Source organism: Dendropsophus ebraccatus, chromosome 9 (genome assembly GCF_027789765.1).
Source record: "Dendropsophus ebraccatus isolate aDenEbr1 chromosome 9, aDenEbr1.pat, whole genome shotgun sequence".
Lineage (NCBI taxonomy): Eukaryota > Metazoa > Chordata > Amphibia > Anura > Hylidae > Dendropsophus > Dendropsophus ebraccatus.
Genome location: NC_091462.1, coordinates 77,786,880 through 77,803,452, shown reverse-complemented (window position 1 = coordinate 77,803,452; position 16,573 = coordinate 77,786,880). Strand labels below are relative to the sequence as shown.

Below are 16,573 nucleotides of genomic sequence, written 5' to 3'. Positions count from 1 at the left end.
GGCGCAATAGACATTTGACCACTACCAGCTAATTATTATGGACACCTTTATTTGCCACAAGAGGTGCATCAGCATTATTCGACTTTTCAACCGTTTAGTGAAGTAAACATCCAAGGGGGTCTATTTTGATATGTCTTTGTGCCATACATTTTTGATAACAGGTGTCCACCTCTGTCCATAATGGAGAAATAAAGGGCAAGACCAGAGGGCATGAAACAGATCAGCTCGTTCAGTAATGTACGGTAAAATGCAGACAAAGACTCCCTAGACTCCTCCAGACTCATTAATGAATCAAATCTCCACCCGATGTAATTCTGTACCAATGCTGTGCAATGTCTAGTGAGCTGGTAGAATAGTAATTTTTGGTGTGGTGGCAAGTTATGTCGCACCATAACTTGTTCCCAGGAGAGGGGAAAGCCGATTTCTGCATCCATAAGATCATGTACTTGCAGCACATTTTTCCTTTTCCATTCAAAAAATAGGCTATTCTGGTACAAGGGCTTTATTCCTTATTGAAATTCCCAGGATGTCCTAAGTGCTAATCTATCAATGAAACTGGAGAATGCATAGTAGTTCCCTTGTTACTCCTTGTGAAGATTTATTCATTGACTTTGAATTATGTAAAACCCGCCTGCATCCAGCTTACGAGAGGGAGCATGGACTGCGACTCCTAGAACAAACAGTATATGATCATATATACTCACATATCACTGATACCCCCCAATATTACCTCTTCCAAACAGCGCGCCTCTTCATCTTTGTTTTCCTTAACAAACTTCTCAAGTGGGTACTTAAGTCTTGGAAAAGGGGCAATCGGCCAGTCAAAAGAAGGAATATCTAATTTGTGTATAGCTTTAGAATGTGTTGTAGCCAAACAACCTATTAACAAATGAACACAGAGCATTAATAAAAATGCAATAGAAGGTAAACACCCAGCTTTTTTTTTTTATAAAGATGTGGAATAGATTGATTTAGGTCATGTTCAGATGCTGTATAACAGCGGCCGTTCTGTGACATGGCCGTGTACTGCAGTACTGGCTGGATGAACACCACTTCTTTTTAATTGCTATGCGGGCATATTCAGGTGTGCCTGTGTTCCAATTAACCATAGCAGACAATGTATGCCGGAGCTGTCTATTGAATAGCGGCCACACAAAATAGACATGTTAGCTTTCTGTGTGGCTGCATGTAATCCCGCCCAGAGTGTATACAATGTGTAAACAATGTCCGTTGTTGCAAGCCTGCAGAAATGGCCGTTGTTTAATTAAAAAAAAAAATACAGTGTGTAAACGAGGCCTGAAATATATTTTGCAAAGCTTCTTAATTCCATGGTAATTTGAAACATTTTATTGGTAGCCTCCATTATAACAGAGACAACACGACTCTTGTCTCTAGTTCAGGTGCAGTTTGCAATTAAGCTCCATTAACTTCAATAAAACTGAGCATCAAACCCGCCCAAGCAGGAGACAATAGTGGGGCTGCCTCTGGAAGAAAGTGGCCATGTTTTTGTAGCGCTGGATAACCCGTTTAAAAAGGCACTGCATAAATATAGCCCCACAAATACAGCATTCTCATTAGCTTCACTTCTTTTAATGGCAGGAACCCTTATAAAGTACAGCAGGGCAACACTGAGAATTTTTCTTAAAAAATACTACAGGGCTGCACATTACATACAAAATTCTATTACAGTAAACTGATAAATGATAGATCTCCCAAATATAGTATAGTAATCTAGTACCGCATGCTGCTCCTATACAGTGTCAGAAACATATGACAAGGACTGCAGCCATATGCTCCTCCATATGTGGTACTACATGTCTCTTACATAAAGTGCAGCTGAACGTACATAAGTGCCATATATAATACTACCTACTATGTCCTATACACAGGACAGCCACATGCCTGCTATACACTCACCAACCACTTTATTAGGTACACCATGTTAGTAACGGGTTGGACCCCCTTTTGCCTTCAATTCTTCGTGGCATAGATTCAACAAGGTGCTGGAAGCATTCCTCAGAGATTTTGGTCCATATTGACATGATGGCATCACACAGTTGCCGCAGATTTGTCGGCTGCACATCCATGATGCGAATCTCCCGTTCCACCACATCCCAAAGATGCTCTATTGGATTGAGATCTGGTGACTGTGGAGGCCATTTGAGTACAGTGAACTCATTGTCATGTTCTGAGATGATTCTAGCTTTATGACATGGCGCATTATCCTGCTGAAAGTAGCCATCAGATGTTGGGTACATTGTGGTCATAAAGGGATGGACATGGTCAGCAACAATACTCAGGTAGGCTGTGGACGATGCTCAATTGGTACCAAGGGGCCTAAAGAGTGCCAAGAAATAATTCCCCACACCATGACACCACCACCACCAGCCTGAACCTTTGATACAAGGCAGGATGGATCCATGCTTTCATGTTGTTGACGCCAAATTCTGACCCTACCATCCGAATGTCGCAGCAGAAATCGAGACTCATCAGACCAGGCAACGTTTTTCCAATCTTCTACTGTCCAATTTCGATGAGCTTGTGCAAATTGTAGCCTCAGTTTCCTGTTCTTAGCTGAAAGGAGTGGCACCCGGTGTGGTCGTCTGCTGCTGTAGCCCATCTGCCTCAAAAGTTGGACGTACTGTGCATTCAGAGATGCTCTTCTGCCTACCTTGGTTGTAACGGTTGGCTATTTGAGTCACTGTTGCCTTTCTATCAGCTCGAACCAGTCTGCCCATTCTCCTCTGACCTCTGGCATCAACAAGGCATTTCCGCCCACAGAACTGCCGCTCACTGGATGTTTTTTCTTTTTCGGACCATTCTCTGTAAACCCTAGAGATGGTTGTGCGTGAAAATCCCAGTAGATCAGCAGTTTCTGAAATACTCAGACCAGCCCTTCTGGCACCAACAACCATGCCACGTTCAAAGGCACTCAAATCACCTTTCTTCTCCATACTGATGCTTGGTTTGAACTGCAGGAGATTGTCTTGACCGTGTCTACATGCTTAAATGCACTGAGTTGCCCCATGTGATTGGCTGATTAGAAATTAGGTGGTAACGTGCAGTTGGACAGGTGTACCTAATAAAGTGGCCGGTGAGTGTATAATGTATCAGCCCAGACATATTACTCTTGTACACAGTGGTAGGCTAGTTGTGTTCTATCTACCCCTAAGTTAAATACTTATTTACTCCAGGACTCAATAAGAACAGGATCACTATGGGATACTGCCACCTAGTGACCAAACTAAATACGTCTCCTCAAAGCGCTCCAATCTGAGTAGTGCCCATCCATATGCAGCCAACAATACACCTACTGCACTACCCTGGACTACAACTACAAATCAGTGCTTCTCTTCTCTAGGCTGAAGGATTGTAAAAACAACAGGGATGAGAATATTCCTACAGACCATTTCCTATTCACCTTCAGTAAGCATTGTCCGAATCATGCTCCCTATACACATAAATGTTTGGAAGTGCCTATAGTTTATGTGTCCTCTACATAAGGCTTTGTTACACACCGCAAAACTACGGCCGTAGTTCTGCGGCGAGAACTACGGCCGTAGTTTTACGTTGTGTGAACATAGCCTTACACAGCAAAGTTAAAGGGAACCAATCATCTCGAAAACGCATATACAGTGGTACCTCGGTTTTCGAACATAATTGGTTCTGGAAGGCTGTTCCATAACCGAGCAGTTCGAAAACCGAGCTGTAAGTTCCCATAGGGAACAATGTAAATGTGATTAATTGGTTTTTACACTCCGTGGGTCAGGTGCAGAGCACCCGGCCCACAGAGTGCAAAAACACTCCACATCCCCCGCAACAGTGAGAGGCAGGAGTGGGCGGCTATTTAAACTTGCCGCCGTGCTCCTGCTCCAATCAGCTGCGGGGGACACCCTGTAAAGAAGTGGGGAATCCCATCATAATGATGGGATTCCCCACTTCTTTACAGGGTGTCCCCGGCAGCTGAGAGGAGCAGGAGCACGGCGGCAAGTTTAAATAGCCGCCCGCTCCTGCCTCTCACTGCGGGGACAGGCTGTAAAGAAGCCGTCTCCCAGCGCTGTCCTCCTGTCTCTCCCCACCAGCCCCTCCGCCCCCCCGCCGGCCCGGAGCGCTGTACAACCCTATAGACTGCGGCGCGCCCGCAGCCCCGCTCCCCAGCTTCTTGCTTCGCTGCTCCCCGCCGCCTCTGCAGGGTAAGAGAGAGTCTGCAGAGGCGGCGGGGAGCAGCGGGAGCAAGAAGCTGGTGAGCGGGGCTGCGGGCGCGCCGCAGTCTATAGGGGTGTACAGCGCTCCGGGCCGGCGGGGGGGGCGGAGGGGCTGGTGGGGAGAGACAGGAGGACAGCGCTGGGAGACGGCTTCTTTACAGCCTGTCCCCGCAGTGAGAGGCAGGAGCGGGCGGCTATTTAAACTTGCCGCCGTGCTCCTGCTCCTCTCAGCTGCCGGGGACACCCTGTAAAGAAGTGGGGAATCCCATGGATTCCCCACTTCTTTACAGGGTGTCCCCCGCAGCTGATTGGAGCAGGAGCACGGCGGCAAGTTTAAATAGCCGCCCGCTCCTGCCTCTCAGTGTTCCGAACACCTCTAACTGTCAGCTGAACATCAGTTCAGCTGACAGTTATCCCCCTGGTTTTGTTCGGATACCGAGCAATGTTCGGATACCGAGCAAAACTTCAGGGGGGAAATTTAGTTCGAAAACCGAATTGTTCTAACTCCGAGGTGTTCGGAAACCAAGGTTTTACTGTATAGCTTTTTAAATGTGCTGTTAGAGCACACAGCACACTTTCCATACATGTTTCTATATACTCCCTGCCTCCCCCGTGTAATCCATAAACTTACTTTATAAAACTGGCGCCCGGTATGCAAATAACCCCAGGTAGTCACCTGGGCGGTGTGCGGCTAGATGGTAGTCACTGTCAGTCCGGGTCCCCTGGGCGTTCTTGGGCGGTAAACACGCCCCTCTGGGCGGGATTCAAATCACCCAGTAGCTCGGACGTCACTCGGGAGCGCGCCATTCTGGCTGTACTGCGCCTGTGCAGAATAGCCTCAAACACAGTGTGAGGCGGGGATCATCGCTGGAAGGACGCGCAGGAGCCTGCTGCAGCCTGTTATACCTCTCACTCAGCCTAATATCATCACAGTTCTTGTAAGAATCATTCTTCACTGCCAGCAATGATAATTTTATACCCTCCACTGCCACCAATGATTAAGTTATACCCTCCACTGCCACCAATGATTATGTTATACCCTCCACTGCCACCAGTGATAATCTTATACCCTCCACTGCCACCAATGATTGTTATACCCTCCACTGCCACCAATGATAATTATACCCTCCACTGCCACCAGTGATAATTTTATACCCTCCACTGCCACCAATGATTATGTGATACCCTCCACTGCCACCAGTGATAATCTTATACCCTCCACTGCCACCAGTGATAATCTTATACCCTCCACTGCCACCAGTGATAATATTATACCCTCCACTGCCACCAGTGATAATATTATACCCTCCACTGCCACCAGTGATAATCCTATACCCTCCACTGCCACCAATGATTATGTGATACCCTCCACTGCCACCAGTGATAATCCTATACCCTCCACTGCCACCAATGATTATGTTATACCCTCCACTGCCACCAATGATTGTTATAATCATTGGTGGCAGTGGAGGGTATAAGATTATCACTGGTGGCAGTGGAGGGTATAAGATTATCATTGGTGGCAGTGGAGGGTATAAAATTATCACTGGTGGCATTGGAGGGTATAAAATTATCACTGGTGGCAGTGGAGGGTATAACATAATCATTGGTGGCAGTGGAGGGTATAACATAATCATTGGTGGCAGTGGAGGGTATAACTTAATCATTGGTGGCAGTGGAGGGTATAAAATTATCATTGCTGGCAGTGAAGAATGATTCTTACAAGAACTGTGATGATATTAGGCTGAGTGAGAGGTATAACAGGCTGCAGCAGGCTCCTGCGCGTCCTTCCAGCGATGATCCATGCCTCACACTGTGTTCCAGGCTATTCTGCACAGGCGCAGTACAGCCAGAATGGGAGCTGGTGTACTGCGCATGCGCGGCGGCGTAAGAACGTAGGCGCGCCGACGTCGTCCATGGCGCGCTCCCGAGTGACGTCCAAGCTACTGGGTGATTTGAATCCCGCCCAGAGGGGCGTGTTTACCGCCCAAGAACGCCCAGGGGACCCGGACTGACAGTGACTACCATCTAGCCGCACACTGCCCAGGTGACTACCTGGGGTTATTTGCATACCGGGCGCCAGTTTTATAAAGTAAATTTATGGATTACACGGGGGAGGCAGGGAGTATATAGAAACATGTATGGAAAGTGTGCTGTGTGCTCTAACAGCACATTTAAAAAGCTATATATGCGTTTTCGAGATGATTGGTTCCCTTTAATGGGCACCTTATGGCTCCAGTACGATTTCCTAATGCATTTTATAGTGTTACCAAGTGAACCAGTGTTTATTGATAAGCAAGAAATTAAGGGAAAAAATGTTCTTACCCATTGTTCGCCCATGAAAACCTCCCATAAATGACAAAATACTGTAGTCTGGGCAACCCGGAAACTAAAATAGAGAAAAATGAAAACAACATTATATTCATGAGTAGAAAACAATAACAAAGGACATGTTCAGAATTGCATTATAGTAAAATAAATAAAAATCCATGCTCGGAGGACCAGAAACCAGACTTCCAGACACCCGGCATTAAAACTTAGAGCTGTCTGGCATGAAGCCTGGAGCTATCAAAGCTATACAGAAGTCCAGGAGGCAAGTCTACTTGATATCTCAGTCATGCTACTTGCATGACCAGAATAAATACTGTTTAAGATACTGGATGCAACTGCAAGTGCCCAGGGGGAGGGATCTACCTAATAGGAGTCCAGAGCACTCTGCATTGAGATTGTTCCCAGTCTCCCCTCACAGCTTTGACCAAAAGCTCTACTATCTAAATCAGGAGACTGAGAGAGCCAAGAGTGGCTGGGAAAACTGTCAACACAGAGAGCCATGGACATCTAATTAATAGATCCCGCCTCCTTGGCACTTGCACTGACGGGCGGGACAATTTACAATTATCTCGGTAAAGCAAGCTACCTGACTGTGACCACAAGTATGGCTCCACTCCCCTCCCCAACCTCTAAAGGGCTGTCACCCAGTTTGCTAGCTCAAACTGCTGCCAGCCAGGTTCACATGAACTCTGTACTGAATTATTACAGTATAAGGGTCCGTTCACACTGAGTAAAACTGGCAGAATTCCACGCGAAGTCCCCGCCGTCCTCTGCTCAAAGAATCAACATGTTACTCAGTTTGAAAAGACCCAACACTGCACGTTTTACAAGCGTTTCCCTTTAAAACATATATTTTCTTTGTTACAATACCTGGTTCACCATGCAGGACTCTAACTCTTCCTTTGTTATGTTGCTGTTTCCTCTTTCTTTGTTCTGAAAGATATTGAATATAACAGTGAAAACCAGGAAGGCAACAGTGGTCCCCGTATGTACCATCACCCTAGTATCTTGCCTCTTGTATGAAGCCATTTTATATTCAACAAAGAAATTTAATGTAAGGTTCTCATTACAAACATTGTGCTTGTCTCTACGCCCCCTTGTTATCTTATTGGGGCCTTTACCCCCCCATGAAAGGGACACATAGCTGTCACTGTATTGTAACTTGTTATCACCTTTCTAATAAAAACAGCCAGTATGGGGCCAGTATTTCAAAACAATGGTGTGAGGATGGACAAAATAATTCATCCAGGAAAGGAATCTCAGGAATGGTTCCGAGTCGAGATAAATGCAGCCAAATACAATGCTGGTGCTTAAGCTAACATGTCGGAACACACAACTTGTTGCTCGCCGGACTACAACAGAAGGTGACTAGTTTCAGTACCGTTTTTGTCTACATGAAACAGAAAAACAAAACTCCTGACAGATAAAAGAGGACAAAAATCTGATCACTAAGCAGTGGAGAACATTGCCTGGTCAGCTGGATCCAGGCTTCACCATGCTGATCCTCTGATCCTTGTGGATGGACATTTACACAGTAGGGCTTATCTAAACAATGTGGCTGACCAAGCTCATCCTTTCATGCCAGCTGTTTCCTCTATGGTGAAAGGAGACACTGAGCAGGACAATGCTCCATGCCACAGTCGTGTAGCCATTACAGGAGCATAGCAGTGAGGTAGGAAAGGCCGTTCAAAGCAGGTAAGAGCTGAGAGTGATTCTATCTCCATCGGCCTATACTCCTGATTCCATAATTTCATCAATAAATTTCTGTCAAGGTCAAAGCACTACTAGGTAGGTATCTTTAACTTATGTATATATGTGTGTGTGTGTGTGTGTGTGTGTACGCAAACCAGGGGAGATTTATCAAAGATGGTGTAAAGTAAAACTGGCTCAGTTGTTCCTAGCAACCAATTAGATTCCACCTTTAATTCCTCACAGACTCTTTGCTCGGGGGCAACTGAGCCAGTTTCACTTTACACCATGTTTGATAAATCTACCCCACTTTGTGTGTATATATATATATATATATATATATATATATATATATATATATATATGTATAATTAACTTACCCTATACCACATGAATATTAATTTAAATGCATTTTCATTTGAACACGATCCACAAGACATTGTCATTATTTGCGACATTCCTTTGGGTCCAACCTATAATAAAATAAAAGGAAATTAGAGTTTATAATGGCACGTTGTCTCCAGCCTCTCAAAAGCATGTTTCATCGATTATAAGCAACCAATACCAGAGATCGCACCATGAGGACTAGAGAGATAAGGAATGCTGGAAGCCACTTACAGATAACAAGGACTCCTCCAGCTTCTCTGTGAAATTCTCAGGAGGCAGGATACCCAGTGCTGGTCTGTTGATAAACGTGCTCTAGAAGAAATCACACACTTGTGAGCGGAGCTGATAGTGTCAGTAAAGATTAGTTTAAAATCAATGATAATTGTTAGCAGCACCACAGTGTAAGCAACGGTAATGAAGACTGTTGCATTTATGAGAATAAAACTTTTCATTTTAAAGGCCTTATTCACACGATTCGTGCCACGACCCCCACTGCCAAGACATAGGTCATGTCCGGAGGAGGATCGCGGCGTAGAACCCCCAACAGAAGTGAAAGTTTCCCCCCCCCTACCTGCCACCAGAGATGACAAGAGTGCATAATTTGACAACTAATTGTCACTCCCCCCGTGCCGGCCAGCCTAACATGTTCACTGGAAGTGGCGTGGATAACGCTGGTTCATGCTGGCGCTGGGAGAAGAAGGCAACGAGGGACCACACCACTTCTGGTGAACATGTGTAAGCCGGCCGGCATGGGGGAAGTAGGTGAGTAGTTGTCAGATTATGTGCTCCTGTCATCTCTGCTGCTGGGTGGTGAAGCGGGCGGAGGCTGCACTTCTATTGGGGGATCCGTGCCGCAACACACCTGCGCACTAGGACAGGTCATTTTTTTGTGTGAATGAACTGATTTGAATGGCTTCTAAAATTGACCATGGTGGCGGATCAATTCACAGGACAATTTAACAGGATGTGTAAATGCAGCCTAACTCATGGAAATATTTTATCTGCTTAGAATTTTAAAGGGGTTGTCTTTGGCCAGGCCCCCTTTTTGCAGAATGCCCGTTACGTCATGTCTAAAAACCCGGAAGCAGCGGTGGAATATGGGCGGAATTCCACAATAAGGGGTCCTGGCCAGACAGTAACTAATTTCACAACACACCAAAACAAGGAAAATGTGTTAATACATCAATGGGAAAGTATATCCTGGACTACCAGATATTTAAGAATATTAAACAACTATAAAAATGCCCATAACACTCAACTGCATGTATAAAAGACCTTGGGGGAGAGCCCAAAATGAAATGTTATCACAAAATACTGCATGATTTTATAGCTGAAATGGGCCAGAAAACAGGGCTGAACAAGGGAACATGCTCTGTGTTTAAAGGGAAAGAAGTTTCTACAAAAGCACAAAAGGGGATTCTTTACTATAAGAGCAGTGAGACACGGTGAACCCAATAAAAGAGGGCAGAACATGCCTGGATACATTTCCAGGGTGTAATAATGTAATGTAATAATAAAGTTTTATGCAATTTTTGTAACTCCTATTAACTTTAATAGAAGCTGCAGAATCATCATAGCACTGCAAGCTGTTTTCATAACTCCTGGAGTCATGTGAACAGCGTGGCTGGAAAGAGGCGTTGCAACATATATATATATATATATATATATATATATATATCTGTGTGTACACACACATATACACACTATAATGACATGATATCTGTATAACTCATTTGCCATGTTGTCAGATAGAAGTGATTCACATCCTTTTGTACTCACCAGGTTTTGTGGTTGTTGCAGAATTTTAATAAGGGCTGGATGGTTATAACCTGAAATACACAGCATATAGTATGTTAAGGTTTTATCCTCACAGATCTGAGCAGAGGAACGAATGACATCAGGAAATTGGACAGCATGCATATGGTGCCAGAAAATAAATCACTGTGCCGAGCAGAAGATGAGCCGACAGACCTCTACTAGACTGAATTACGCTGGATCAGATTTCCCTTATTTACTGCTAGGAGCAAAAAAAAAAAAACTTAAACCCACAGATTTTACATCAGTACCTGTAGGCTAAAACCAGGAGAGTGTCTAAATTATAGAAGAGGTACAAAGCTTTGCATAATAGATTTCTTCATTTAGGTTTCACTTCTAGTTTTGGCTTTCAAATACTAATGCAAAACAATCAGTAGGGCCGGCGTCAGCACACGGTGAACCTGGGCAAGTGTTGGAGGATTCTGCTTCTGGAGGACCCACTTTGCTGCTTTGTGCTGCGTTAACTGTGGCACTGTTATTGAAAGAGCAAAGGGCCACTGATCCCTTGCACTGCTAACCACTCTAGTGGCTACAGGCAGCACTATGCAGCCATTTTTTTCTCCTGCGCCCCAGTACTCAAGTGATGCCACTTGTGTGCTTGCAGAGCAGGAATGAAGAGGAGACACTGGTGGACAGGTAAGTATGGGTGTTTTTTTTATGTTTCAAAAGGAGGGATGTCTACAAAGGGCATACTACCTATGGGGAGGGGTGGCTACTAGAGATGCGCGAATTTGCCGAAGTTCGCGTTCGTATGAACCTGAACTATCGGCTTCTGATTCCCGCGGTCTGCAGCCTCTGTGAACAGGGTGGATACAGCCTTACAGACCGCCCCGAAAACTGGGATACAGACATTGGCATAGGCTGTATCCCAGTTTTCCAGGCGGTCCTTATGATGTATCCACCCTGTTTACGGAGGCTGCAGACAGCGGGAATCAGAAGCCGATAGTTCAGGTTAATACGAACCCGAACTTCAGCAAATTCGCTCATCTCTAGTGGCTACCTACAGGGGAATGCAATCTGGGGGGATGCCTACACAGAGAATACTACTTAATGAGGTCTGGTATATGGAGTATACGACCTACTGGGGGAACTGACTGCACAGAGAGGCCTAAATACTATACGAATACACAGAGATTCCTAAATACTATATGGGGAATAAAGGGGGTCTGGAGACAGAGAGGTGCTTAACTACTATATGGGGCACGGAGGGGACCTAATTACTATATGGTGGCACAGAGGGGCTTTAATATTATATAAGGCACAGAGGGGGCCTAACTACTAGAACAAGTGGTGGAGCAAGGAAACTAAAAGATTCCTCCATCAGATTCTGCAGAGAAGAGGAAAGGCCCGATGAAAAAGAAAAAAAACAACAACAATTAGAGAAGACGTCCCTTGTCTCACTGGATATAAGGATGTCATTTGTACAGTCTGCAGGGCCTTTGTGATCTGTTATCTACCAATATATGGCCACTGGTAGCCAATATATGGCTACTGGTCTTAGTATAGGATAGGATTTTATTCAGTAACAATGAGTTGGTAAGGACAGTGGTCATGGTGTAATGATTTGTCCCTTGAACAAATGTATTATTGGAAATCCTGGTCGTGTTGTACTGGATGGCAATTAACCCTCTATAATCTATAGGAAGAGCATAGCGAATGCAGTTTTAAAGAATCTCATCCACATTCTGCAACAAAAACCCTCCATACAAGGCGACCTGCAATGCAGGTTTCATAGTCCAGCTTGCCACTTATTCTTGCATGTCTCACCCACTTGCAATATCCAAAGGTTAAAAACTACAAGTGGCAATGTGATTACAGCAGGTGCTCAGCAGTTACATTTGAAATCAGTAGCTTATGCTGTTTTACTGATACTGTGTAAGTTACACTGCAAATGGGGCCCACTAAGTCGCTAAGGGCCCATATAAGCCCATATAAGCCTAGGTAGAGTTTACAAAAGGACTGATACACAATCACTGAATTTAGGTGTTTCATTCATCCGCATCACCACAGGTGTATAAAATCCAGCCCTTACCAATGCAGTCTGCCTTTACAAACATTTGTGAAAGAACGAGTCAGAACGAGGCATATCAGGGAGAGGTGTAAAGAAAGTATGGCACCATTGGGCTCTGGAGCACTGGGAAACTGTTTTGTGAAGTGGTGAATTACACATCTCTATCTGGGGAAATTTAGCTGCATGACTGTATTACGCCAGCTGTAAATTATGGCGGAGGAGGATTTTGCTTTGGGGTTGCCTTTAAGGTTATGGCTAGAGATGAGCAAACCTCGAGCATGCTCGATTCCATCCGAAGGCGAAAGTTCGCCATTTGATTAGCGGTGGCTGCAGAACTTGGATAAAGCCCTAAGGCTATGTGGAAAACATGGATATAGTCATTGGCTGTATCCATGTTTTCCAGACAACCTTAGAGCTTTATCCAAGTTCTGCAGCCCCAGCTACTCAAATGGCGAACGTTCGGGTTCAGATCGACTCGAACCTGAACCCGGTTCGCTCATCTCTAGTTATGGCCTATATGGCCAATAAGTGCCGGTGGAGGGAAATCACAATGGCCTTTGGCCCTTTTCTGTTTCAGCATGACGGTGACCCGGTGTGCACAGCAAGGTCAATATTGGCAAGGCTGGGTGAGTTTGGTGAAGAAGAACTTGACTGGCAGAGGAGCTCTGACCTAAGCCCCATGAGCCAGGCACTCCCATCCAACATCACTGTCTGATCTCACAAATCCTATTCTGGATAAATGGACACAAAATTGAAATCAATTCCAGATTTATGTGTGTGGGTTTTGAAAGAGATGTCTGAAACATTCCTGCAGATACTGTATGTTTCTGAGTACCTTTGTCCATGTCCTATACTTAATGTTAGTATTTCACAGCATGGGGTCTACATAACAGTGGTTGGGAGCGACCAGATGAGACAGGGTGGAGGCCCAATTCCTCACACAAGAATCAGAGTTCTGGCTTTATAACATTATGTAGAATCAGTAGAAATTTCTTTATTAAGAGGCTTCTTTCTTCTCATGTTAATGTCACCCTGAATCTTATCTCTATACAGCAGGCTGCCGCTTTAATAATCTACTTTGGTAAATGTATGCAAGGTCTATGTAGCTTCTGAGCAGCATGTGAATTGAAAGCTAATGGAAAAACATGCTACTATATGCATCTACAGGAGCAGCTCAGGCATCAACAACGTGTAGTCCGAGCAGTCCTAATTAGCAGACATGTGGGTAATCCACATAGAAATTATCAAATATGACAATAAGAAATAGAAAATTATGTGGGTTAAAAGGGGTGTTCCGGTTAATACCCATCAATATCTGATCGGTTTCAGACACCCAGCACCCCTGCTGACCAGCTGTTTGTTTGTATTGCCTGTAACTCTCAGTGAAGCTGGGAGCTGACAGCTCTGTACATTGTGTAGTGGCCGTGCTTGGTTACTGCAGCTCAGCTCTCGCTCACTTCAATAACGTTCTGTCTACTACTGTAGCTGTAATATTCTGCTCTTCAGCTTTTGATGCAGCAGTTCATCATGTCACTGTAGCATTGCTGCCTTTGCTTTGACCATAGGTGGCTTTGGCAATGTTACAGTCCTCCATAATTCATCTCCCCTATGCAGACTTCTAAAGTACATTGGAAATCAATAGATAAAAGCTAGCAGGAAGGCATGCTGTGTTCGTACACTGCCATGCCTCCATTGTGAAGGGTTTGTTGCCCAACTCAATGCAAATCAGCTAATTTGTAAAATGTCAAGGCACAGAGGATATGAGCAGCTTGTTTCTATGCAGAGTCTATTCACTTTGCATCTACAATGTACAGTAAATTCATTCACAATACATTTCAATACACTTGGGGAACAGATTTAAGGGCCTTTTAAATGGGCCGATTATCGAGCAGGAGCATTGCTGGAAACACTCCTGCAGGCCTGTGTAATGGTGACAGCGATCAGTCAAGTAGCGGGAAAAGGCCTGATCCTTGGCTGATGGTGTCTTTGGAACATTGTACAAAATTTATTGGCCTCAGCTGCACATCTTCCTGTATAAACAGGGTAATGTGTGTCTGATAACCATAAAGGAAAACTGACAGTATGGATATGTATATATATGTGCTGTCAGTTTCCAGATCACAAGCAGCAGTCTATACTTACCATCCCCACTGCTTGTGATCCGGATGCTCTCCCTTCCACAACCACCAGCGATGTAGAATGAATTTTGTGCACATTTTCGATGCACTTTTTTCTCTCTGCCATTCATTAAGTGGAGTTGCGGAAAAATAGTGATTTTTTTTTTTTTAAAGTCGCAAATAACAAATATGCCTGAAAAGCCACAAAATATCCAAAATGGGGCAAAATGTGCGAGGAGACAAGCACAAAATGCAAAGTAAATGCCCCTTGACACACAATAGTTTAATTTGCATAAATTGGTTTTATGAGAAATTGGAATCTTTAACTAATATTAAGGTAAGGGTGAACTCATCTGCAGATCACACACACAGGGCAGACACAGACACAAAGACAACTAAGGACCTTGTGCAAGGACATGGCACCCCCTGCTCTCAAACAGCTCAACAACTATGAAAAAAAAAATTAAGTCTACAACACATAGTAAAAAATCTGCGTAGAAGGAGCCCACGGACCTCCTTGCCTTATAAGCCCCTAAAGCACATGCACAGGTGGCTCATGTGGTTGGTCTGTCTCTGGTTAGACAGTGTACACATGTTTGCTATCACTATGCATAGGATAGTCCAAGCATTATTTTCCAAAAGATGTGAATCCCTATAGAGTATGTCAAATAATGGGGCCCCCTCTATTCCTTCTGATGACCTGCTGAGCACTGTAAGGACATTGGTAGGCCTCTGACCATCTCTAACAGTTCAGCCACTACCATGGCAGATGTTAGAGCCTCTGACTCCGCAGCCAGAAAATCTCCATCCATCTAAATGTCACAAATAAAACTGCCTTACTGGAACACGCACACTAGAAGAAATCTCATAGGAAGCCATATAACCTATTGACTAGCTTCTCCATGCGGAGGTACAATGCTGAGATCACTTATCATCTCCACACTGATCCCACTTATCCATGGTAGACAGTCCAATTACCAGAATGACAGGCTGAATGCTTGATGTTATTGGCAACTAAGATATACTGGAATCTATTGTCTACCATGATGAAAGCTTCTTGGAAATCAGTAATTTGCTGACCTTACAGCTCTCTTCCACTTATTGTTATAGTGTTATTCTCTTCCACTTTTTTTTTTTACTTACTTAACAGAAATATACAATGAATATTTTCTCTTTTTAGACTCAAATGATTTAAACAGTATTACTTAGAAATATCATCTGTTAGCCGCCATTCAAAGTTACATAGAATGACTTTTCTCCTGATCAGTCTCTCCTCCTGATAGACATAAAAAGGTTAAAGAAAACCTGGAGAATTGTTCTGATAATTCTTTATCTAAGGAGGATTCTTCCCGGAACTGCTTTGTATGCAGAGCTATTCTCATATCAGAATAGAAATAAATTGCTTTGGGTCCATCAGCAGGGAGTCGGCTATACCTCACTGCCAAGAATCGACAGATTTAAAAACAGAACGAAAAAAAAAATAAACCTAAAAAGGACAACACCAGATGGTACATACCAATAGGAATGGATGATATTTGGGAATACAGATCCAGCATTCGGTTACCATCAACATCAACAAGATAATTTCCACGACTTTCCTCATAATTACAAAAAAAGTGCACAGCGTCTGCATTCTAGGAAAAAGAGAATTAAACATGGTTAGTGATGTACTTTGTATCAATGTGAACTCCAGGAACTCTAGGAATTACGTTTTCTAATTGTCTTGCATGGTCTACCTCCATACATGAACTTGTAAAGGAAGTTTTAGCATTACATTTATTTTTCGTGAAAGATGCAAAAATGTGGCCTTGTGTTGGCACTATGCAGAGATTGATAGACAGAGAGTTCTGACCTATGGTATGGATTGGTAGGGCAACGCTGAAAGAACAGACTATCCTACATAGACAGAGGTAAACCACTGATAGTTCTATAACTGGTTGCAGATATTCAGGAGTTCTGGCAGAAACTATTTTCATTCTAGCTCATGTACCCCATAAAATAAAAATGCTACCCTTAAT

The 16,573-nt window shown here is 44.0% G+C and overlaps 1 protein-coding gene across 2 annotated transcripts in view; it reads right to left on the bottom strand.

The window, feature by feature from the left end:
• The window catches only part of ABAT (4-aminobutyrate aminotransferase), an 89,547-nt gene that overhangs the window by 15,494 nt on the left and 57,480 nt on the right, over positions 1 to 16,573 (bottom strand). For both annotated transcript variants that reach the window (XM_069983661.1, XM_069983662.1), the window contains exons 5-11: positions 16,072 to 16,189; positions 10,392 to 10,441; positions 8,844 to 8,924; positions 8,606 to 8,698; positions 7,407 to 7,469; positions 6,531 to 6,594; positions 731 to 879 (exon numbers count right to left, since the gene is read on the bottom strand). In XM_069983661.1, coding sequence (XP_069839762.1) covers positions 731 to 879; positions 6,531 to 6,594; positions 7,407 to 7,469; positions 8,606 to 8,698; positions 8,844 to 8,924; positions 10,392 to 10,441; positions 16,072 to 16,189 — 618 coding nt within the window. The remainder of the gene's footprint in view (positions 1 to 730; positions 880 to 6,530; positions 6,595 to 7,406; positions 7,470 to 8,605; positions 8,699 to 8,843; positions 8,925 to 10,391; positions 10,442 to 16,071; positions 16,190 to 16,573) is intronic.